Raw genomic sequence first — 24802 nt, 5'->3', positions numbered from 1 at the left:
GATGTCCCTTTAATTAATGCTCAGTTAAGAAAGGTTGTGGTACCCCCATCTACAGGTACCACAACTTGCCAAAGCAGCATGCAGTATCAATAAAGCCTCTCTAGTCATGCAAGTAACTATCCTGTAATTATATTCTAGAAATGATTTGACAGATTTATTATTATAATTATAATTATAATTTTATTTAATATTTATATTCAGGGTAGCACAAAAAGGCCACAACCAGGTTGGGCCCCATTTTACTAGGCACAGTGCAAACACTGTAAACAATAGTCCTTGCCCCTAAAGAGCTTAGAGTCTAAAAGACAAGACATAACAGGGGTCGGAGACAAACAAGTGGGCTAGGATGGAGGGAAGGGGAAGCAGGACAACAAACCTAAGATGGTATGCACAGTTTTTAGCCCTTCAGGAGGAGTGATCACAGCACTTCCCCTGACTAGCCATGATTGGGCTTCAGTATTCTGTATGCATTAGGGCAGAGAGTTCTGAGGAGGGATGTGAAAAAGGGCAATTTGGTGGCTTTATGGATTTTCCCTGGGCGCTTGGCAATAAGATAATAGATTGATGGGGTGGGGTTGAGACTTTTTTATGCTCGGAGACATCAGTGCATATTTGCATTGTGAGTGGAAGGAACCTGAGGAGAAGCTGAGGAGAAGAAGAAGAGTAGGGGTGAGTCAGCCTAAGAAATGGGAAGGGATGGGAGGGGAGGAGATGGGAGGGCAGGGGCAGGGGTTAGATGAAAGCTGGGAAGCAGTCTCAGTGTCTGTGATAGGGGAGAGGGAGGAGAGTGTGATGGAGAGGTGTGATAGGGATGGTCTTGTCAGATTTTGTCAAGTTGTTTTCCTTTGAAGAAATCAAGAAGATCCTATGGGGAGATATGCATTCATATTCAATTTGTCATTCACCAGTTCTCCTAAATCTCTTGTTTTATGACTCTGTTTATGAATAGGCTCTCTTAACTTATGGCTATGTTGTAAGTAATTCTTCTGTAGGATCCAGTATAAAAAAGTTGGACTATACAGCCCTGGAGACTGAATTACTCTAACTGCAGAACGCATAAAGCACTACTGGTCAGCTAACGTGACATTCCACCCACATGTCTCAACCCTTACCTTCAGGAACCACATTTAGAGGAGATTTAGTAATTCAGTTCCTGCTCCCATTTGTAGTTGGTCTATCTGCTGAAAATGCCAGTCACTGCCAGATGTGTTGGCAGTTTTGTGGTGTGGACACCTGTTCACTAAGAACTGCTTTTTCTTCTGGCTCGGAACAGATGCCACAAACTTACTTTACATAAGCCACTAAAGAATCGTTGACATTTGGTTGTTATTAACCTTAGTTGGATTGGACCTGGTGACCTAGAGGCAAAAGGCTCCCAGTCTCTGAGGCATCCAGTCTCCAACTAACTATATGAAAGTCATCCAGGCTACACATTTAATTTATGTTTATTTTACTTCAAAATATCAAGTAGATTTCCAAAAAATGAGGTCTTTACTAAGTCAAACTCCCATAGGAATCAATTTCCCTTTGACTCAGATTCTGTTGGACTCACCTTGACTAGCACCTCACTTCACAAGTGAATGGGACTATTTATGGAGTGACATCAGACTCTGGCTCTTTGTGAATACATTCTGATTCATTCCACCAGTGCATAATATAAATATACAAGAGGAGCTCAAAGATAATAAAAGGCAATTAAATCTTGTGTTTCAGGGCACATCTACATGGGTCAGGAAAGAATTCCTCTCTCCTTCTATCATCGAATTGCACAGTTGGTGAGATGGATTAGGCTTTTTTGGGAGGGCCCCCCTTGGACGCATCAGATATTGGCCACTAATGTAGGCAGCATCCCAGACTTGATGGACCAATAGTCTGCTATTATATTACAAATCCGGTGTTCCTAGGAGATTCTATTATGTGGCAACCATTCCTGCTGTGTCTGAGTGCTTCACAGTCCTTAACATATTTATCCTCACAATACCCCTCTAATGTAGCCCAACACTCTTATGGCTGTTTTACAGATAAGGAACCAAGGCATAGAGGGTATGTCTACACAGCCTGTGGCAGTGAGCCTTCCAGGCTGGGTCGACAGATTTGGGCTTGCAGGGCTCATGCTACTGCACTAAAAGTAGCTGTGTAGGTGAGGTGGCTCAGGCTGGAGCTCAGGCTCTGAAAGCCTAAGGAGAGCAGTGGACTCCGCAGCCCAAGCTCCAGCCTGAGCCAGAACTTCAAAGCACTGTCTACACATCTATGTTTAGCATGGCAGCACAAACCCCATGAGGCTGAGTCTGTTGACCTGAGCTGCTGTGGGCTGTGTAAACATACCTAGAGAGATGGAGTAACTTGCCTTAGGTCACATTGCATGTCTGAGGCACAGCAGAAAATTGAACCCAGGTCTTCTACGCCTATGAATAGCACCCTTCCTCTCTTGCATTCCTTAAAAGAAGGAACCAGAGACCTATTCAAATTATAGATGCAAATCATTGTTTCCCGCAGACTTAGTGAGATAGTGAGATGTATGCATTAGAAATGTATGTATTCAAGTTCTTGCACCTTTTGCTTTATGTATTCATCTTTTTCCAAAATCTCATGGAAGTTCACCCCCTCTCCCACTAGGGCTCAGAGATAATTTAATGCATAACAGATTGGCTTGATTTAGAAATCTCACATATTCCTCTTGCTTGTAGGAGTAATGTAATTAATATAGAATTATATAAAAATCAAGTAACAATGTAAGTACTAGCATAAATGAATTCACCTACCTTAGGTACAAAAACAAGGCAGAGTGTAATGGTACTGCAGAATATAATGACTAAAGCAACAATGCAGAACTGAACATTGGGTTGATCCCGAGTGAGGAATGAAACTGCAGCTCCAATAATACACATGATCCCCACATTGTATACGCTCATCCCAATGTATTTGCTGTCATTCAAAGCAGGAATGCTGACATTTCGAGTCTCCCATGCTAAGAAACAACCAAATAACTGAAATAGCAAAAAAAACAAAAAAGAAAAAAAAAGAAAAGAAAAAGAAAAAAAGGTCACTGTTATAACACAATACCACTAGTTTACATGAATCAAAAGAGTAGTTTTTATTACAAGCTGTTATATATTTGCTATGATATTTCTCTATGAGCAATTTATAGATTGTTGACAAATCGATACAGCATTAAGAACCAGAGATATGAATGTGCACAGCACACGATATCTAATTCAAAATACACTAACCTCCATCAGTAACTACAAAAATTAGATTGATACTGCTAATCCTACTCTCAAGAGATAAAAGTGAAAACTATATTAGCAATCAGAAGAGATGGCATAGAACTTCCCCAAAGCTCAGGGTTGTTTGAATCTAGGTCCATCTTTAGCCATCAGTAAAGAAATATCATTACTGCTTTCATTAAAACCCAAATAGGGGAGGCCCAATTCATAGGCTTTTTTTCAGCAATGACTGAGAGTTCTAGTCAATCCAAGTCAATCATTCACCGATTATCACCTTCATTAGTAAACAGCAGTGCTGAGAAACATCCTGTGATATCATTCAGACCTGTCCAGCAGCACACCAGCTGCTAGGACAACAAATGTGATTTATTTTATTGCAGGAGGAGTTGATAGTGACCATAATATTTAGGTGGCCTAACACCTAGTATAAACGATTCTTGTGACCTTTTTTGACAAGCTCTAACACCTGTTTACAACAGGCCTTTGAAATTCAGTAGAGGGAATGCCTTTAGGCTTCAGCAGTGGTTCTCAACCTTTCCTGACTACTGTACCCCTTTCAGGAGTCTGATTTGTCCTGTGTACCCCAAGTTTCACCTTGCTTAAAAACTACTTGCTTACAAAATCAGACACAAAAATACAAAAGTGTCACAGCCCACTATTACTGAAAAATTGCTGACTTTTCTCATTTTGTCCATGTGAAATTTTAGTTTGTACTGACTTTGCTAGTGCTTTTTATGTAGCCTGTTGTAAAACTAGGCAAATATCTAGATGAACTGATGTACCTCCTGAAAGACCTCTGCCTACTGCCAGGGGTAGGTGTATCCCTGTTTGAGAACCACTTGGTTAGAGAAGCACCTTTTCTTTGAAATTCCATTAAGGTTTGGCTGAGATATAAACTGCTGAAAATCACCACTTCTCTCCTCTCATTTGCATTCCTCAGGAAAATTTTGGCAACCTGACAGAACAATAACTGAATGTGAACATTCCAAATGGCTGGGCTCAGGCTATTGCCTAAGCAGTAGCAGCTGGAGGGGGACCCATTACCCTCTGAGGAACCCTGGGGACCAGACAGCCTTTCTGGGACTGGGGAAACTGGTTCAGACTCCCCATGGCACATGTCCCCCAGGTTCCAGCCCACCCCAGACAGACCAAGTCTCCCAGTATGCCAGGGAGACTCCCGTTTGCAACCAAAAACTCCCCATTCCCAATTTAATGTCATTTCCTGCATAAAAACAACATTCCCCAGAATATGTGTCAGCCACACATGCACATCAGCCTTTGTTTGGAGAAACTCTGGCCAGAGCCGTCCCTTGGGTAGACCAAATCAGGGCAACCGCTCCAGGCCCCGCGCTTTGGGAGGCCCGGTGGGCTGGTACGATTAGCTGGTGTGGTCGATCCTACAAGAGACGAATCCGTCACTTCTGCACTGGGCCCCCCCACTCTGGGCCCCACGCTTTGGGGATCCCCGCGGGCTGGTGCAATTGGTCAGAGCAGTCAGTCCCAGAAGAGACATATCTGTCACTTCCGCCCCAGGCCCCGCACCCACTAAGGACGGCCCTGACATATGGCAGATGCACAACATGCTGGGTAATGTAGCTGACCTTTGCTCTCCTTTTGGTTCAACCAATGGGAGTTCAGAAAGGGCAGAGTTGGAAGGGCTTGGTGACCAATGGCACAGGGATGGAAGCTGTGAAGAACAGGGCTGCTGTGGTGGTGTGGAGCCGTGGCAGTGTGAAGTGGAGTCAGGTAAGGGGGCGGTGGCAGTATGTCAGGGAGAGGGCAGTCATGCCCCATTCTCCCCCAGGCCCTGACCACTGCAGGGAGCAGATAGACGGGGAGTTCAGAGCGGGGAACACAGCTCCACTCACTCTGGGACTCAACAGAGTGGGGCTGAGGGTGGGGAGGGGTTAATGCCCCTTTCTCCCCAGGCCTTTAAGTGCAACAAGAGAAGTATCAGGGGAATATCCCCTCCTCCTTTGGGACTTGGTGCAACCAGGAAGGTGTAGACCTGTGCACTTCTATTCTGCTGAAAGCACCAGGCCAAGAGTGAATGTCTTGTCTTCACTTCCCTGGGTGTAAATGCAGCCTTGCCTCCCAGAACGTAGCCTACAGCTGAGCTTGGGATAGCCCTCCTGGGGCAGGGTCCACACTGGGGGTGGGGTTGCAACTCTGCTTGCTTTGTTGTGTGTCCTACAGGGTAGGGTTACCATACGTCCGGATTTTCCCGGACATGTCCGGCTTTTTGGTCCTCAAATCCCCGTCTGGGGGGAAATTCCAAAAAGCCGGCCATGTCCGGGAAAATAGGGAGGGGTCGCGGGGCTTGGATCCAGGCTGGAGCCGCTGGGGCCAGAGCCGGAGCCGCTGGGGCCGGCGGTGCTCGGCCGCCGGCCAGCGCCGCTCACCCGGGGCTGGGGCCAGTGCTGGGGCCGGTGCCAGATCAGGGTCCGATCCGAGCTGGAGTCTAGTTTGCATATCAATTCTAGCTCTGCAGTCTCTCTTTGGAGTCTGTTTTTGAAGTTTTTCTGTTGTAATATAGCCACCCGCAGGTCTGTCACTGAATGACCAGACAGGTTAAAGTGTTCTCCCACTGGTTTTTGAGTATTTTGATTCCTGATGTCAGATTTGTGTCCATTAATTTCTGCAGAGCTAGAATTGATATGCAAACTAGACACAATCAACTCCGGTTTGAATAAGGACTGGGAATGGCTGAGCCATTACAAACGTTGACTCTATCTCCCCTTGTAAGTACTCTCACACTTCTTATCACACTGTCTGTACTGGGCTAGCTTGATTATCACTTCAAAAGTTTTTTTTCTCTTAATTAATTGGCCTCTCAGAGTTGGTAAGACAACTCCCACCTGTTTATGCTCTCTGTATGTGTGTATATATATCTCCTCATTATATGTTCCATTCTATATGCATCCGAAGAAGTGGGCTGTAGTCCACGAAAGCTTATGCTCTAATAAATTTGTTAGTCTCTAAGGTGCCACAAGTACTCCTGTTCTTCTTTTTTAGAGAGAGAGAAGGTTGCTTTCCCCTCAGCCAAATGCACAGTACCAGTAGATCATTCCCCCTAGGACTGCAGCCTTCTCCTGTTGCTAGCTAATCTAGCTAGTCTGGTAGCTCAAGTAGTAGTAGTCTGTGCTGCAATGTCCCTGATGGTGATGATGATGATAGGACATGGAGGGTGGAGGCTTACAGTTACAGTTCTGACCATGCAATTAAAAAGTGTCTCATAATGCATATGCATAAGGGGGCCGAATGAAGGTTGCAGAGACAACCTTAATACAAAGGTTGCTTACCTGTATCCAGTTCTTCAAAATGGATTCTGCATATTCATACCATTGGATATGTGCTGATGGTGTCATTGAATGGTGCAATCTTCTACTAGCAGTGCCTAGTCAAACACTCGCATGCCCCTTTCTGTCCCTACCCTCAGCCTCCGAGCATTATGCTAAGGACGAGGCTATAAAAGGGAGGGAGGCAGCAGTTACCGCCTCAGTTCCTTCCACTACTAATGCTGAGCCAGTAGAAAACAGGACCCCGCAAAACAGAGGAAGGAGGGCAGGGCATGTGAATATGCAGAATCCATCTCAAATAATCTCAGTTACAGGTAAGTAACATTAATTTCTTCTTTGACCCTGTTCTCTGCATAGTCCCACTCCTGGTATAGTTTAGTGCATAATACACATTTTAAGTAGGATGGTGGGTATGGAGTCCTAACTAAACAAGGACTGAAGCACAGATCTACCAACTGTGCATCTGACCATATATAACAGATAATGTTTAATGAATATGTGTTTTTTTACTCCACATGGCTGCTGTACAAATTTCTAGTAGTGGAACATGTCTCATACATGCCACCAATGCTGCCATCACCCTAGTGGAGTGTGCTTAGAGCTGAAGAATGGGAGATCATGATGCACTCTTATAACTTTCTATTATACACTGTCTGACCCATCTTGATAATGTTTGTGCTGATGCGAGATTTCCTTTATCATTACCAGCATATGAAACAAGCAATTTATGCAAAGACCTAAAGTCCTTTTTCCTATTGAAACAGAATGATAAAACTCTTTTTGCATCCAAACAATCAGGGCTGGTGCAACACATTAGGCGACCCAGGCGGTTGCCTAGGGCGCTACAATTTGGAGGGCGGCGACCGCGGCGGTATTTTGGCGGCGGGACCTTCCGCTACCTCTGTGGGGGGCGGCATTTTGCGGCGGGACCTTCCGCTGCCTAGGGCAGCAGAAAAGCTGGCAGTGCTCCTGCAAACAATGCAGCTTTGATTTGCCCTTACTCAAATGAGAATGGGAAAAAACACTGGTAGACTAATGGACTGACTGACATGGAACTCAAGTGATTTTTTGGTATAAATCTAGGATGTGGATGAAGAAATACATTGTATTTATAAAAGATCATAAATAGAGTGTCAGCCATTAAGGCATGAAGTTTACTAATCTTCCAAGCTGATATTATTGCTATAATAAAAGCAGCCTTAATTGATAGATGAAATAAGGAACATGAAAATAAGGGCTCAAAGGGTGGAGACATAAGCTGTGATTGCATTAAGTCCAATGGTGCAATAGAATCTCTTACCGGGGGTACAAATTTAGTAATCCTTTAAAAAACTTAACAACATTATGTGAAAATACTGATTTGAATATGAGAAGCTGCTGTTGCAGCTAAATATAGCTTTAAGTATGCTTTAAATATAACAATTACTCTAATATAGTTTGAATAGGGGCTGACACAGGATTTATACCCCTATCACATAGCAATGGCAAAAAACTTTTCCATTTTAACTTATAATATTTTCCAGTTGATTTCCTTATAGCATTAAGTAGAACATGTCGAATATCTGTAGACAAAGACTTCTCCAACTCTGCTAGAAGCCTATTGCCCATGCTGTCAGATGCAGCGATGACAGGGTCTCGATGGTACGCTTTTCCTTGTTCTTGTGTCAGAGGGTCTGTCAGTGCTAGTAAGCATCTATCTTCCCTTGGAATGAAGAACAAGTATGTGTACCACTGTTGTCTTGGCCATGCCAGGGTGATCAGTATCAACTGGGATTAATCCTGTCTGATTTTTTTCAACCACCTTCAACATTAGAGAAGAAGGCAGGCAAGCATACACTAGCTCTGTCTCCCAAATGAAGAGGAAACACATCTACTGTTAGACACTGAGTATCTATTCCTGTCCTCTAACAAAAATATTGGCATCTCATGTTGAACTTTGTAGCACGAAAATCTATCTTTGGAGTACCCCAAAGAGCAAAGATGTCTCAGATCACCGAGTCTTTCAAGGACCATTCATGAATCTGGGTAGATTCCCTGCTCAGTTGGTCTGCTAACTAGTTGATCCCTTATTATGATCCTGTGTCCCCCATGCCTGTCCTTGTTTATTCATTTGTTGTCCCTTGAATTTCGTTGAACCCATAGTCTGAGGGAGGGGCCTTCCTGTATTTTGGCCTTCCTAGGATTCAATTGGTGGTCTGCTAACTGGGTAAGGGATCTTGCAAGATGCAGAGCTACTGGATACACCTCGTGGAGTATACACCCATCACAAAGTTGTATTGCCTCCTTGCAAAGCTGTGATGGTCAGGCTCCTCTCTGTTTGTTTACATAGGTCATTGCGGTCATATTGTCTGTGGCCAGTTGAACCACTGACCCTTGTATCTGGGGAAGAAAATATATGAATGCCAACCAAATTATCCTTAACTCGAGCATGTTGATATGAAGATGACCTTCCTGTTGACAACAGAACCCCTTGTTACAAACTTGACGAGTTGTGCCCTGCAGCGTATTTTTGAGGCATCTGTAGATGGAACAGGAGTGATGAAAAACACCCCTCTCAGAACATTTCCCTGGTCCATCAACCATCAGAGGGATCTTTGGATTTCTGCTAGGATGGTAAGTATCAGATCCATACTGTCTACTACGGATCTGAAGTTTTTTAACAACCAATGTTGCAGTGGTATCATACTTAGTCTTGCATAAGGTGTGACATATGTAGTTAACATCAGCAGACACATTAATGATAGAAAGAACTTTACTTTCTGAGATGGACTCTTCAGTAGAGATTTAGAAAAGAGTGCCTATGAATAGGATTTTCTATGATGGAGTCAGTAAGGATTTCTTTTAATTTATTAAGAAACTCAAACTTTGGAATACAGAGCATGTGAAATTTGTGATTTCTTCTAGCTCGCCCTCTGAGGCTGCTTTTAGGAGTCCGTGGTCTAAATATGGAAAGACAAAATCCCTTGTCTCTTGCGAAATGCTGCTACTATGGACAGACATTTGGTAAAGAGATGGGATCCTGAGGAAAGGCCAAAGGGGAGGACGCTGAACTGAAAATGGTCCTACCCTATGGCGAAATGAAGGTACTTCCTGTGTGATGGTCTTATTGAAATATGAAAAGAAGCTTCTTTGAGATGGAGAGCAGTAAACCAATCTAGATAAGACAGGGAAGGAATAATGGAAACAGAAGTCAACATTCTGAAATGGAGCCATCAAAAATACTTTTTAGTTTCCTTAGATCCAAGATGGGATGGAATCCTCCATTTTACTTTGGAAATGGGAAATAGCAGGAATAGAATCCTTGTTTCCTGAAATGTATTGGAACCTCCTCTATTGCTTCCTTTGTTTACAGAAAATTTATTTCCTTTCTTAACACTGAGTCATGAGAAGGGTACCCGAGAGAGGAGGGTGTGGGAAGTTGAAATGAAAGAAATGGTGGCAGACAAATTCTTCTGCTTCATTCTGGCTTTAAATGGTCATCTCTTATATGATTGAGAAGTAGCAAATTGTTATTGCTGTTGCTGTTGGTAGTGATGTCTACCTTTGTTGAAATAAGAAGAAGGTAGGTATTTAGCTATTCACATGTTTAGAGAGGAAGAAGAGATTAGCTTCCTTACTAGGGAATCTAATCTTTTCCCTTCTCTATTGCTAGGAGTAGAATGTACCTCCTGATCTTGATCTTTGCACCGTTGCTGCCACTACTAGAGAATTTGATGAAGGATTGATACCAGTCAGCTCTGTGTTCTTGGGGAACCAGGGCAGAATATCCAGCCTGTCTGAGGCCTTGGCTACACTCGCAGATTCACAGCGAGAACTCTCTCGCAGCGCTGCAAGTACTCCACCTCTCCGAGGGGAATAGCTTGCAGCGTTGTGAGCGAGCGTGCAGCGCTGCAGGTGCTGATTACACTGGCGCTTTACAGTGCTGCGCTCGGGGGGGTGTTTTTTCACACCCCTGAGCGCAGCAAGTGCAGCGCTGTGAATTGCCAGTGTAGCCAAGGCCTCACTCATGAAAGATACCCACCTCCACCAGCCTCTGCTTAAACCAAAACCCATCAGAGAAAAGACTTGTAGAGAGCAATGAAGGGCGTTCAGAGACACACCTAAACCCCTCCTGACAAGGGTGACAAGATTAAGACATCCCCATTAGCACACAGAAGGAAGAACAGAGCCAACTCCCCTAGCCTCATCTGTATGAAAGATGGGACAGGGAGACATCTCAATTTGCATACAGAATGGAGAACAGAGAACCGCACTGAACTCTGGGACCAGAAAAAAGCAGGGAAGCACTGCATCATGGGAATCTCTGTTCCAGATGTTAATGAACCTACGCCTGCCCACACCCAGCTCAGCAGTTATCAGACCAATTCTAGTAATGAATCCTTGATTGATATCCAAAATACTGAAGCAACCTAGCTGCATTGTGAGCTCCCTAGAAGAAAACACCACCCCATAGCCAAGAGTGATCAGCTCCTATTGTCTAGCCGAAAGAAAACCCTTGAGTCATCAGCTAACCCATAAACAAATCTAGTGTTCTCCCTTGAAACACTGTATTTTCTCTACAAAAATCCCTACTCACCCTCCAGTCAGTGTTCTGATGCTTAGATCCAAACTATGCATCAGTTCCACTGGGACTCCATATTCTCCTGACTGATCGTGTTGGGGACTCTGCCTGTCTTCTGCCCTCAGGACCCTGAGCTACCACCATCACCTGGGAGCCCTGACCAGTTCAAGCTTCAGGGAGTGGTGAGATCCCCTTCTCTTTCTCTCTCTCTGTTTTCCTTTCTACCGTAGGTATTAACCTTTAATAATGTATGTTATGTTGGTTTAGCCCTCCTTATGTAGTTATCACTATTATTCAATAAATAACTTTTATGGTTACATTGGTTGCTTCTCTCTGTCTTGCTGAACTTTACTCTTTTGTGTTTTTAGCTTCCCTCTACCCTCTTCCCATTCACTCTACAGCAATGCTTCTTTTACCTAAGCTAAAGATCCCTGCAGCGCCCAAAATACTGTGGGGTTTGCTCAAGTAGGTTACTGCTAGTACAATTGTGATGTGAGAGTGGGGATAGGGACATGCTGAATCTGGGACGCATGAGGATAACAGCTTGAAAGTGCTGCTTGATCCAGTCCATGAATCCCAGGGGCATATAAGGAGAGTCAGCTTGAAAGTGCTGCTTCCTCCAGCCCAGTGAGTCCAAAGACATATAAGGGGTCAGTTTGACAGTGCTGATTGACCCAGTCCGCTCAGACTTGCTCTGTTAATGTATGTGTGGGTGTGTTCATCTGGTTCTGGGGTTGGAAAAACCCAGCACTAGGGATAGCTCCATTGGGAGGGGACTTGCAGAAAGGAGAAGTAGAGCTCCATATGAAAATACAAGTGACACAAGCAGTACATTGATAGAATTACAACCCAACCCCACCCCAGAAGAGTAACCCGAATAAATGAGCATACCCCAAAATAACGGGCAAATCTGGTAACAGGATGTACATGAAAAAAAGAAAATCCTTCATATGGAATCTGATAAAGCTTATCTATCTTGTTTGCAATTGGCTGTCAAGACGATGGGGTATTCCATATTAATTTTGCTGGTTGCCATACCCTCTCCAAAAGTGGCAGAGAAACTTTATTTGTAGAAGTGCTTCCAAACATATCAAAAATGGGATGCACAGTTTCTTTTAATGAAAATGAAGGTTATTTTAATGTAGAAACCATTCTGCTGATTAATTCCTGAGAATGAATGGCATCCTCTGAAGGAGAAGGTGTTTAGGCGATTCCCACATTTTTGTCTGGAGAGAATTCACCCATAGGTTCCTGGTCATGGGAAAGATCTGTCTGTAGAGAAACCTCTACCTTCTCCTCTTCATCATATAATTTATCTTTAATTAGAGTAGGGGACTTGTATCCCATTACTGGATCCATTAGTGTAGGATCCAAATGTCTTGGATCTGAATGTGCTCTTGAGAGTGGATGTGTCGAATCCATATAATTTGGATCTGGATGTCACAGATCCAGAAAGACCTCACCAGATCAATGGTGAACAGAAGGCCTGACCCTAGACGGAAGTCGATATGGAAGGTCTGGAGCTAACCAATAAGGTCAAGGAATTCATGGAGGCACTTGCCAGTCCTGCCAATTTCGACAGTTTGGTATCATAGCAGAACCAGGGGGATACCTGGGTTTGTAGTAGTCCGTGTCCAATGGAGGTTTCTGAGATTGTGGTTCTGGACTATCCATTGGCTCCAGTTGTTCATTTGAATGTGGATCGGAGTCCAGATCTGACAACAAAATGATTGGGGGGCGGGGCTACTGAGATTGGTATTCTTAATATGGACATTGGAGAAATCATCGTCTGAGGAGAGTCTGAAGGTGTCTTGGGTGATGGAGGTAACATCATCAATGGGACATCTGATTTCCTTTTCTTGTGAGAGTGTGGGGATGGATTCCTGTCCAATCTTCTTTTTACTGTTGTTATTGCAGAATCCACTGGAACTGAGGAGTGTGGTTCCACAGACAATTGTATGTTTGCTGCATTGGATCTGATGAGTCTCCAGACAGGTGTTTAGTCTTCACTTTTTTCTTCCTTGGAACCGATGGCCTTGGTTCCATGGAAGTTCTTGGCATCTATTGTTTACCTTCCATGTCTGATGTCCTTGATACTGATACCTTCTTTGGTATGGGGATCAGATGACTTTGTTACCAAGTGCTCAATTTCTTTAGAACTGGAGTTTGTTGCTGAGACAGATGGCTTACGTTCAAAAGTCTTCCTGGAAACAGAAGGGCTCAGAACTCACCCAGGCCTCGTGTTTTTATCTTCCAGAGCTTTAAGAACTAAGGATCTGGAGGTTTTTGCTGATAAGGCTTCTTGTAGAAGGAAGGCTTGGAGTCTCTTCTGCTTCTCCTTTCTGGTTTGCAGTGTGAAAGTGCTGCAGATTGAACAACAGGAAGGAGAATGTCCTTCTGCTAAGCACTTCAGGCAGCAAGCATGGGAGTCCAGATCTAGGTGAACTGCCAGACATGACACACATCTCTTAAATCCATGCTTCCTGCTCTTAGGGTCCACCACAAGAACAACAATAAACATATATTAGCTATAAAACAACAACCAAGGCACTGTAACTAACTGTCTAAAGAATTTTGATTTGTAAAAGGCTCATGATTGTGTCAGCAGGTGGAAGGAACTGAGGTGGTAACCGCTGCTGTGTCCACTTTTATAGCCATGGTCTCAGAATGTGCTCAGAGGCTGAGGGTGGGGGCAAAGAGGAGCATACAAACGCTTGACTAAGCACGGCTAGTAGACGGCTGCACCGTTCAATGGCACTGGTTGGTGCATATATAAGAATGGGAATATTCAGAGGACGCGCGAAGAAGAATCTGGCATTTCCTAACTTTTGAGTGCTTAACTTTGAATCCCTAATTATGTCCTTTTAACATTGTTTTTGGGTGTTCAATATCACTATTACTGTTCTTACAATAATAAAATTACAATACTGATTTACCATATTAGTTTCAAACCAGAATCCTGTAACTTTAATGAACAGAGTTAGTGGACAGTACATGCTTTACAACCTGTGACATGTCAGGATTTCTAGCATCTCCTGCTACAATTGTTACTAATTAGATATTTAGAATTTTTATTGAAATATGAAAAGATTCCTTTTAAAATATCATTAGTCTGGGAATACAGCCAACAAACAAAAATGATGCCAGCATTTACTACAAAGGCAGTTATAAAGAGATCAAAAACATCAATTATAACTGAAAAACTGATTTGAATAGGGTTGTGGGAGTTGTGGCTTGACCCATCCTCATTTACAACCCGAGCACAGCATGTAAAGTAGTTAAATATTCTCTAGCTCAATAGGAAAATACTTCATTTCTATGATAACTGAAGAAAGGGAAAAGGTTTGGGTGCAAATGTGTTTCTTTCACAATTGTATGTTATAATTTGGGGAGTTTATTCCTACTTCTCATTGGCATTTATGACAAAATACTTCCTTCTGGGAGAAATCCTTGTTTTTAAAAGAACCACAACTAATTATGGCCAACGTGGTGTAAAAACAGGGGCAAGAGCAAAGAGAGTTGCCCTTGGCCTGCTGAGAGGACAGTAATGGTTGTTGCAACGCTTCTTGGTTGCCAGTATGAGTGACTATACTGAGCCCAGCTAAGAATCTACAGGGTTCTACAAACAGGCGACCGAACTGGTGATATGGTGAGAACACATTGCTCTTCTCTTTTCCCATTTGCCCACACCATGCTGACTCCTTCCTTCCCACGTGAAGAAGCCAAATTGGAGAGGGGAGTTAAGATTGTGGGAAGCCTGCCACACTCTAAAATGCCATTTTTTAAGTTAAGATTGGGAGCATGAGCTGCTAGTGAAAGATTCTAAAGTCTGCAATTCACTGACTATTCCCATGGAAATTATGTGCCTAGCCACTTTTGAAAACCCCACTTAATGCTTATCTGCATAGTTAGGCACCTAAATACCTTTAAAAATCTGCCCTTTCCCCTCTTTGGCTCAATAGGTCCAGAGCTTGTTGATCTTCAGAACATGTTGCAAGCCTGTTTTTGATTTTCTCTGATGATGTGGGTGGGGTGTGAAAGGCTGGTTTTCCCTTCTTGGTTTGTGGGTTGGAAAGTTCTGTAATCCCTCTTTTTGACATTATATTGATCTGGGCTATTATCTTTATCTGTGTTTTTAAATTGTAGTGCCAGTGCACTTAGAGAAACTGTGACTGTACAAATTGGAAAATAAAATAAAAAAAAACCTCCTCTAAAGTCAATGGGGTTACAGCACTATACTTGAAAGGAGAATTTGGGCCATTAACAGAAATTCATAGTAAACTGCTGGAGGAAAACAGGACTGTGAGCAATATACAGCATGGATTTATAAGTTTTAACTGACAAACTTGATTTTTTTTTTATAGAATTACAAAATTTGTAGATGACAGGGATGCAGTAGAGGCACTATAGCTTGAGTGTAGCACTGCATTTAATGCTGCCTCTCAAAACTACACTTGCACAATCATTTCCAATTACCTTATTACGAGTACTGTCACATAGAGTCCATAGTGTGTTGTGATAAATGTCAATGTACTGAGTTCAGGGCCGGTGCAAGGAAGTTTCGCCTAGGGCGCAAAACTTCCACCTTGCGCCCCCCCCCCCCCCAGCCCTGCGGCAGCTCCCCGCCCCCCCTCCGCCCTGAGGCATCCCCCCCCCCCAGCAGCTCCCTCCTCCCTGGGGAGCCGTGCGGCAGCTCTCCACCCCAGCTTACCTCTGCTCCGCCTCCTCGCCGAGCACGGCGCCCTGGCTCTAATTCTTCTCCCCTCCCAGGCTTGTGGCGCCAAACACCTGATTGGCGCTGCAAGCCTGGGAGGCGGGAGAAGTGGAGCAGCGACCACGCACTCAGGGAGGGGGCGTAGGAACGCTGGAAAAAAAAAATGGGGGCACCGCTTTTTGGCGCCCCCAAATCTTGGCACCCTAGGCAACCATCTAGTTTGCCTAAATGGTAGCACCGGCCCTGACTGAGTTGTAAAGGGCTTCTGCTGGGGTACTGCAAGAACTAGTGTTAGGTACAGACTTATTTAACATCTTGTTATTTTTAACATCTTATTTAACAACAATGATCTTGAAGAGGAAGTAGAGAACTTCTGTCTTATCTGTCAGTTTCTTTTCCTGAAAAATTGAATGCCTGCAGACCTATTATGTAGCCATGTTGGTCCCAGGATATAAGAGAGACAAGGCAGGTGAGATAACATCTTTTATTGGACCAACTTCTTCAGGTCTGGAGAAGGTAACCAGAGAGTGTCTGACCTAAACATGAGGTGGGACAGATTGTTAAGCATAAGGAGTTCATATATGTTGTAGGAGACCACTTAAACTGAAGTGGGCAATTAAAGGTTGGCAGACAGGGGTGTTATTAACTGTTGTAATGAGCCATAAAATCAGTATTGCTAATAAGTCCATGCAGATCTATTACCCTCTCACTGATTTGTTGGAGGGAGCTGAAACTTAATCACAGTGAGCCCTGGTCTATGGGGCCTGCTGACCTACTTTCAGCAGCAAGAATTCTTCCATAGCCATTACATTTAATAATATAATAACACTTATAATGAACATAGGTACTGTGTGCACATAGGGATTTTTTTTTTCCTGAATGGATCCCTCAGTATGATCTGAACAATTCTTCGCTTATATACCAGTTTGATTGTCCCACATGTTTCCTTTGAGAGGCATGTCTGCTTATCCTCTGAACAAGAGATATGCGTAGGAGTGAGGAAAAAATATAACAAAGGAAGGTCACAATGAGGATATCAGATAGAAGCATAGAAAAATAACAGAAAAGCTGGCTACTATCCTGCCAAAAGTCAGGCCTGTCAGTAACTGGAGGTCTGTTTTGTCACAGCTTTGGAAACTCTGCATATTAGACCAGGCTGCTGCTTTGCAGATTTCACTCGCTGTTTACAATTTGTATTGTAATAAACCCCGGGGGCCACTCTCATGGATCAGGACCCTACTGTGCTATTTAGAGACACATAGCAAAAAGTTGGTCTCTACCTCAAAGACCCTACGGCTCTTTTCCTTTGGCTGTGATGCTTGGTTAGTTTTTCTTTCCTAAAATCAAGACAGTGGCAGTTTTTGACCTGCAGACATTTCACAGTCTTAAGTCACTGTGAAAATGGAACCGTGGTAATTCCACATTTATTATCTCTTGGTGACTCAAAATTAAAAATTACTTCACAAATAATACCAAAGAACTGGTTTAATTTTTTTCCCGATTATTTTTTCAACAAAAATAGCATTTGGGGCAAAATAAAAAAAAATCATTGACATTTTTTATTTCGTTTCAATTTTTCATTATTTGACATAAAATATTTTTGGGGGAAAATCAAAAGGGTTTGTTTTCAGTTTTTCACTGAAAAAGCAAAACATTTTCATAGCAGAATTAGGAAAAAACAAATAAAAAATTTCCTGTGAAAAACAATTGGCCGTTTTCAACCAGATTTATAAAATATGATTTTTCTAAATACCAGCACCTCAAACTCAGTCATGAAATTGAAAGATAAGCTGTGTTCTTTCAGGCTTCACATCATCACCAATAATAGATTCAGCAGTCAGAACTTTGTTAACTCTTCTGTTGCTGATGTATAAGCCAGAAATGTATCCAGCTCATTCTCCCAGATATGTGTTTATGTACAGTGCTAAATCAAATAGTGCTTAGTTTTTGCAGGAATGTAGCCAAATATGAGTTGAAATACACAATGGAGGTGAAATTCACCCATTGGTGGAGGCCCGCACATAAAACCCTAAATTCCCACTACTGTCCTGCATAGGAGGTGCTGGTTAACCTTTCTTAATACCCGTATAGGCCTGTGGACAGGAGGCTACATTAACATTGAAAGTTATTTAAATAAAACTTCCCACTTCATACCTAGACTTCCAGCCCACGTGGATTGTAACAACAGCTTTTCCTTCCTTGTTTCTATGCAGACTGTGTCTTTCATCCCTAGATCCTAACTGCTTTTCCCTAACAACTTTATAACAACTGAACTAAGCCTGTGGTAAGCAAACGCCCTTTAGAAAACAGTCACCTCCTATAACTTTACATTATTTCTATGGTTTCCAAAGGTTTGATTGCAAGATTTTTAAAGTAATCAAGCACTTCTGCCACAAACATACTATCAATTTAAAATGTTAACAACAGATGTACAGTTTATTTTATTGTAATATATTATATACTTTTGCTAAATAAAATAAATGCTACAATGGAGAACAAATATGTGAGACCCCATTACAACCTTCTGCAACGTCCCAAAGTTGTTTTGGCAGTTCTCCCCTGGTTCAGGTTGTAGGGATTTATCCTACAAATCCATATACCCTAATGTATTTTTTCACATCCTAAAATACCACCATTTTTTATTCTATTAAAGAAATATGTAGATCTGGTACCAGTTGATGTAAAAATCCCACAATCCATAAAAAGCAAAATTAAAAAAAAAAAAAAAAAACAGTTGTAAAGTGGAATATCCAGGATGGTGCTGTATTCACCACATGCACAAGTTTAAATAGTGTAAAGGATAAATAAGCCATTTTCCTCTTGTGGGTATTTTCTTTGGCTGCCAAAGCACTGGGGAAACAAGGAAAGCAAATCCATTCAAAATCACAGGTATTAAGAAAGGTTAACTAGGACTCAAGTTGTTTACCTTATTCTTTTACAGTACAAATTTTGATTCCTCAATGTACAGGTTAATCAAAAGTATCCAGATTACTCATTTATGAATTAAGTATTAAGAGTAAAAATGAATGGGCCAGATTCTGAACAGTACTGCAGGGGTAGGAAAGCAAACCACATGTGCAAAAGCAGTGTAGAGAGCTATGCAGTGGGCATGTACACCAGACACAGTCTCAGCCAGTGCAGTCTGCATAAGGAAATTTATGTGGCTATGTCAGGGAGGTCTGCCGACTGTGAGACAAATAGTGTGTATGGGGATACAGATCTTATATAAACTTTAAACATTTTATTTCTCAAATGGGTTTCATTTTGATAGGTTTTAAAGTATGGTAACTTTTTTTCTATCAAGATATAGATTCCAGAAGACAAGCTGTTGATTTATAGCCTAATTCCAAAATAGCCAGGTTACTGTAATCTCCAAGAATAAGCAGCAGAGGTGATGAATTTATTGTTAATGTTGTTGATGAATGAATGTTGAGTGATAAGTTTTGTTGCTAGTGTTTTTCCAATCAGCTATTTTTAGAGGATTTTTGTGTCAAACTTTGTGACACAATGTCCTCTCAAGACCTTTTCATCCAGATAATACCATAGCAACTTCTTCAAAAGTGGTATCATGGTTTGGATTTTTGATAGTTTGGGGATCATAGGTCACAGATCTCTATGGTATTAAAAATCTGAATATTTCTAAATTTGCTGATTTAAATGCACTCTTCAAAACAGGGGCGTCCTTAGGATTTATGGGCCCCTATGCAGCATTATTAAACTGGTGCCCCTACACCCAAGGGTAGCCTGGGCTTGCAGCCCAGGGTGTGTGTGGAGGGATGAGACAGCAAAGGATACTGAGCCGCCCAGCCCACCTCATGGCAGCGGAGAGTCACAGTTCCCCGCAGAGAGCCCCGTACCCTCTCCCTCATGCAGAATGCGCGGCGCCGACGCATTTGGCTCTGTGAATACGGCCCTGCCTAAGGAGACTGCAATGTGCACTGTGTGTGCGGGAGCCAACCGCTCTTACTTGCTGTCATGGGTGGTGGGTGAAGCTGCCACTTGGGGAGGCTAGCTCCCCAGCCCACCTGAGGCCCTTCCCATACTCCACCCCTGCTCTGCCCCAGGCCCCACCCACTCTGCCCAGGCCCTACCCTCTCCCCACTGTCTCCCTCTTCTCTTCCCTCCCCCTCCATGATCACCCCGTTCCAGCCAAATCCCTGAACCCAAATGAAGCAAATGACATTTGAAAAAAAAACCACTCTTCTGCAATTTCTTTCTAAAGAAAATGGAGCATGTTTTCCACTGCATTCCAGAAGGTGAAGACTGTACATGCAGAAGGTACCTAATTAAAAGCATTAAACTTGTGAATAAAAAATGTCAGTCACGGGTTTTTTGATATACCCTGAAGCAGTGGCATAGCCAGGATCTAAGAGCCGGGGGAGCAAACATAAAAAAGGCGTCGCCCACCCCCCCTTGGCTCCTCCTCCGGCCGCTCCGCACCCCCCGCTTGCTGGCTCCTCCGGCTGTGCCGTCCCGCCCTCCATTGGCTGCCGGCTGCCATGCTGCGCCCCCCCTTGCTCCTCTGGCCAGGGCTGCGGGCCGCCTTGCTGCCCCCCCCACTCTGCCTCCTCCGGCTGTGCCCGCTGCCCCAGCCCATTGGCTGTGGGCCGCCCTGCTGCACCCCCTCTCCTCTCGCTCCTCCGGCCACGGCTGCTGGCCGTCCTGCTATGCGCCCCCCCTCGCTCCTCCGGCCACGGCTACTGGCCGCCCTGCTATGCACCCCTCGCTCCTCCGCGGCTGCTGACCGCCCTGCTGCGCCCCCCCTCCCTCCCCCGGCCGTGGCTGCCAGCCGCGCTGTGCGGGCCACCCTGCTGCGCCACCCCCCCCCTCGCTTCTCCGGCCATAGCTACTGGCCACGCTGCGGGCCGCCTTGCTGCGCCCCCCCTCACTCCTCCGGCTGCGGGTCACGCTGTGCGGGCCACCATGCTGCGCCCTGCCCCCCCCCACTCTGCCTTCTCCGGCCGAACCCGCCGCCCCCTATTGGCTGCCGGCCACGCTGCGGGCCGTGCTGCTGCGCCCCCCCCACGCTCCTCCGGTCGTGCCGCCCCCGCCCCAGGGCTCCTCCGGCCGTGCTGCTCCCCTTTGCCTGCAGGATGTTAGCGCCAGCCGGCCGGCGCCCCACTTTTTGAAAACATGATGAGGGGAAGCAGCTGCTTCGCCTGCACCCCACTAGCTATGCTACTGCCCTGAATTTTGTCAGAGATCTGTTTGCAAAAAAACTTTGTAGTAAAGGCAAGTCAGCTGTCCTGCTGAATACAACATTACATATTATGGAATACATGATGCAGCTCTTCTCTGTTTTACATTTTCTTAATCAGTATTTCTAAGCTGATTTTATATTTTAAATGTACGCTTAAGCCTTCATAAAGTAATCATTCCAGATTACTACATAGTTAACTCACTGAAACAAAGACATTATTTTAAATTAATCAGTCACAGAGGTTTAGTATGTTCATAACAATGTTCATTGCTTTTAGAAAAAGGGACACTAATTTACTTTGTGTGATCTCCATAACAATAGACACGTGTATGAAATTTCACCAATTTTAAAAAATATGTTTCCAAAGATTTTAGGCATAACAAAGGATTTTATATCTTACTAAGGTACTGATTTTGCTAGAGGGTTTTCTTAGAACTAGTTCATCAAATAGTCAGAAGTGAAGAAAAGGAAACTTGTTTGTCCAGCTCTCTGGCAGGAAAGGGGTGTTGTTCCTTTAAGGGCTCTCTTCAAGGATTTTTTACAGATGTGATTTTATCATCTTCAGCAACACACTAATGAAATATTTTTAAAGCAGATTTTAAACTAAGGTCCTGTAGACAAACATGTTCTGAGTAAACAATACACTAATGCACAACTGTTTTTGTCAGTAAATTAGGGTGACCAGATCACCCAAGTCAAATATCGGGACGCGGAGGGGAGGCAATAAATAAATAAATAAAAAAAAACCACCCTTCCTCCACAAGCTCTGGAGGGAGGCCCCAGAGACGCAGAGGGAGCGCGGGGCCAGGGTGAGTGAGCGTAGCTGGTGCTATCCCGCGGCGGTCCCGGAGTGGGGGCAGCAGGCCCCAGCCCCCCCGTCCCACTCGGGTCCCACAGGGGAACGAATGGGCCTGGCCTGCCGATGCCTCCGGCCCGGGACCGCCGCGGGATAGCACCAGCTGGGCAGCAGCCCAGACGCGACTGGCCAGGGGCTGGGGGCAGCGTGCGCGCTGCTGGGTCCCCGCAGCAGGCCCAGGCGGGTTCGGGCCTGGGCACCAGAGCCGCAGCCGCCGAGCTTGGCCATCGGCCGCTTCCTCCCCCGGCGGCAGTGGGAGCTGCAGCAGCGGTTGCTCCCGAGTCCCGCTGCCTGCGGGGGAGAACAGCCACCGCCTGGCCCTGCGGGCCACCCCCCTACTCTCCCTACTGCCCAACTGAGTCCTGCCTGCTCGGGGCCAGGCCGGACTCTCACTCACCCTGGCCCGGCGCTCCCTCTGCGTCTCCGGAGCTTGTGGAGGAAGGAGGAATGGTGAGCCTGGGGAAGAGGCAGGGATTCAGGGAGGGAGCCAATGCGGGGAGGAGGGGGGGCATGTGAGCACTTTCGGGCTCCGGAGCATTTCCTTGTTTGTCTAGTGTCCCGACCGCACATCAGTGGGGACGCGGGACAAACAAGGAAATATCGGGACAGTCCCGATAAAATCGGGATGTCTGGTCACCCTACAATAAATTCAGAAACTGACAGTATATACCTGGGGATTGGCAAATGCCTGTTAAATGGCTTCATTACCACGTGAATGGCTCTTTAACAGTTTCAGTGTTGTGCTAATAGGTCTGGCAGGCTGGAAGGCTTTTTCACTTTTAAGTTACTAGATCCCCTCTGGAGTAAGAGTCACCAGGCTGCAGCAGCTAGCTGTGGGAGCCTGCAGGAAGGGTCAGAACTGGGATAGGAAGAGGCAGAAGGATGGACACTAAGATCCAGGGGTGCCCCAAATTTTTGGGTGCCCTACTGCAGCCTTGTATGCTGAGTATGCCTAAAGACCACCCTGCTTCCAAACTGATGCTAGATAAGCATGACTTAATCTGAACATGAGTGGATTAAGTTGCATGGCTCCAAGGTAGCCCTGACAGTTGATTTGTCCAAAGGCCCCTGGTGACAGGTGCCGCAAGGCAGTATAAGCAACGTTTTCCAGCCCTACAAATCAAGGCCAAGAAGCCTCACCTTTTGGGTCAACAGGCCAATTGAGAGCAGACTAACATTCCAAAATTCCAAAGACTAATCAGCTTGGAGAGAGGCAGTCATGACAGCCACAACCAGGCCACTCCAGCCTCTGAGCAATTTTTCCATCCACCCAAAGGAGGCCTGCTAGTGAGAAGAGCTGTGCCAGCAGAACATCGCCATCTAGCTCCTTGACTGCAGTTCCTACTCCTACCCTATGACAGTCCAGACGACTATAAAAGCTGAAGAGTTTGCATCCCCCTGCCACCATTATCTTAAGGATCTTATTTTTTTTCTATTTTGTTTTTATTTGGTCAGCCCCTTTATTATCAGAGTGTGGAAGTGAAAGTGTGGCTGTATGCACACATTTGTGTGTGAGCATCCCTAAAGTACAGATAGGAAAGGTGCCAGAAGGAAAAGTTTCCCCAGGTTGTCTCATGAAATTATTCATAAGAGTGTGTTCTGTGTTCTACGTCTAAAATTCCTATGGGTCTTGAGTTATCTTGTGTAACTTTTTCTATAAGAGTTCAATCTTTTTTATTAGGTATTATAACATCTGTTGGGGAGGAGGAAAAGGTTAGATATCAAACAGCAATTGAATTCAAAGGAGGAAGCTTTATAATTTACTCTGAGGTTGTAGGTCAAATATTAGATAATAATTTGGTTTCAGTCTTATGATATTTAATAGGACTGTTGCTTAAACACAGTTAACTCACACGCTTAACTAAAAAGAGTCAATTGTGACTAAAAAACTTAATTGCCATTAATTAGTTTTAATTGCACTGTTAAACAATAGAATACCAATTGAAATTTATTAAATATTTTGGATGTTTTTCTACATTTTCATGTATATTGTATTTTGTGTTCTACTTGAAATCAAAGTGTATATTATTTTTTATTACATATATTTGCACTGTAAAAATGACAAAAGAAATATTTTTCAATTCACCTCATACAAGTACTGTAGTGTAATCTTTTTGTTGTGAAAGTGCAATTTACAAATGTAGATTTTTTTGGTTACATAACTTCACTCAAAAACAAAACAATGTAGAACTTCAGAGCCTACAAGTCCACTCAGTCGTACTTCTTGTTCAGCCAATCGCTAAGACAAACGAGCTTGTTTACATTTACAGGAGATAATCTGCCCTTCGCTTATTTACGATGTCACCAGAATGGCACTTTTGTAGCCAGCATTGCAAGGTATTTACATGTCAGATATGCTAAACATTCATATGCCCCTTCATGCTTTGGCCATCATTCCAGAGGACATGCTTCCATGCTGACGACGATTGTTAAAAAAATAATGCGTTAATTAAATATGTGACTGAACTCCTTGGGGGAGAATTGTATGTGCCCTGCTCTGTTTTACCCACATTCTACCATATATTTCATGTTATAGCAGTCTCGGATGATAGCCCAGCACATGTTGTTCCTTTTAAGAACACTTTCACTGCAGATTTCACAAAACACAAAGAAGGTACCAATGTGAGATTTCTAAAGATAGCTATAGCACAAGACCCAAGTTTTTGGAAGGCACTTCAGATTCTAAAATCTGAGAGGGACGAGGTGTGACGCATGCTTTCAGAAGTCTTAAAAAAGAGAAACACTCCAATGCGGAAATTACAGAACCCGAACCACCAAAAGAGAAAATCAACCTTGTGGCATCTGACTCAGATGATGAAAATGAACGTGCGTCAGTCCGCACTGCTTTGGATTGTTATCGAAGAGAACCCGTCATCAGCATGGACACATGTCCCCTGGAATGGTGGTTGAAGCATGAAGGGACATATGAATCTTTAGTGCATCTG

General features: G+C 44.1%; 1 protein-coding gene across 1 annotated transcript in view; it reads right to left on the bottom strand.

Annotated features, from left to right (window-relative positions):
• The window catches only part of GABBR2 (gamma-aminobutyric acid type B receptor subunit 2), an 847514-nt gene that overhangs the window by 38386 nt on the left and 784326 nt on the right, over positions 1-24802 (bottom strand). The window contains exon 15 of the mRNA XM_054020335.1: positions 2763-2987. Coding sequence (XP_053876310.1) covers positions 2763-2987 — 225 coding nt within the window. The remainder of the gene's footprint in view (positions 1-2762; positions 2988-24802) is intronic.

Source organism: Malaclemys terrapin, chromosome 2 (assembly GCF_027887155.1).
Source record: "Malaclemys terrapin pileata isolate rMalTer1 chromosome 2, rMalTer1.hap1, whole genome shotgun sequence".
Taxonomy (NCBI): domain Eukaryota; kingdom Metazoa; phylum Chordata; order Testudines; family Emydidae; genus Malaclemys; species Malaclemys terrapin.
Note: the sequence above shows the minus strand (reverse complement) of the source record. Positions and strands in the feature narration are given on the sequence as shown.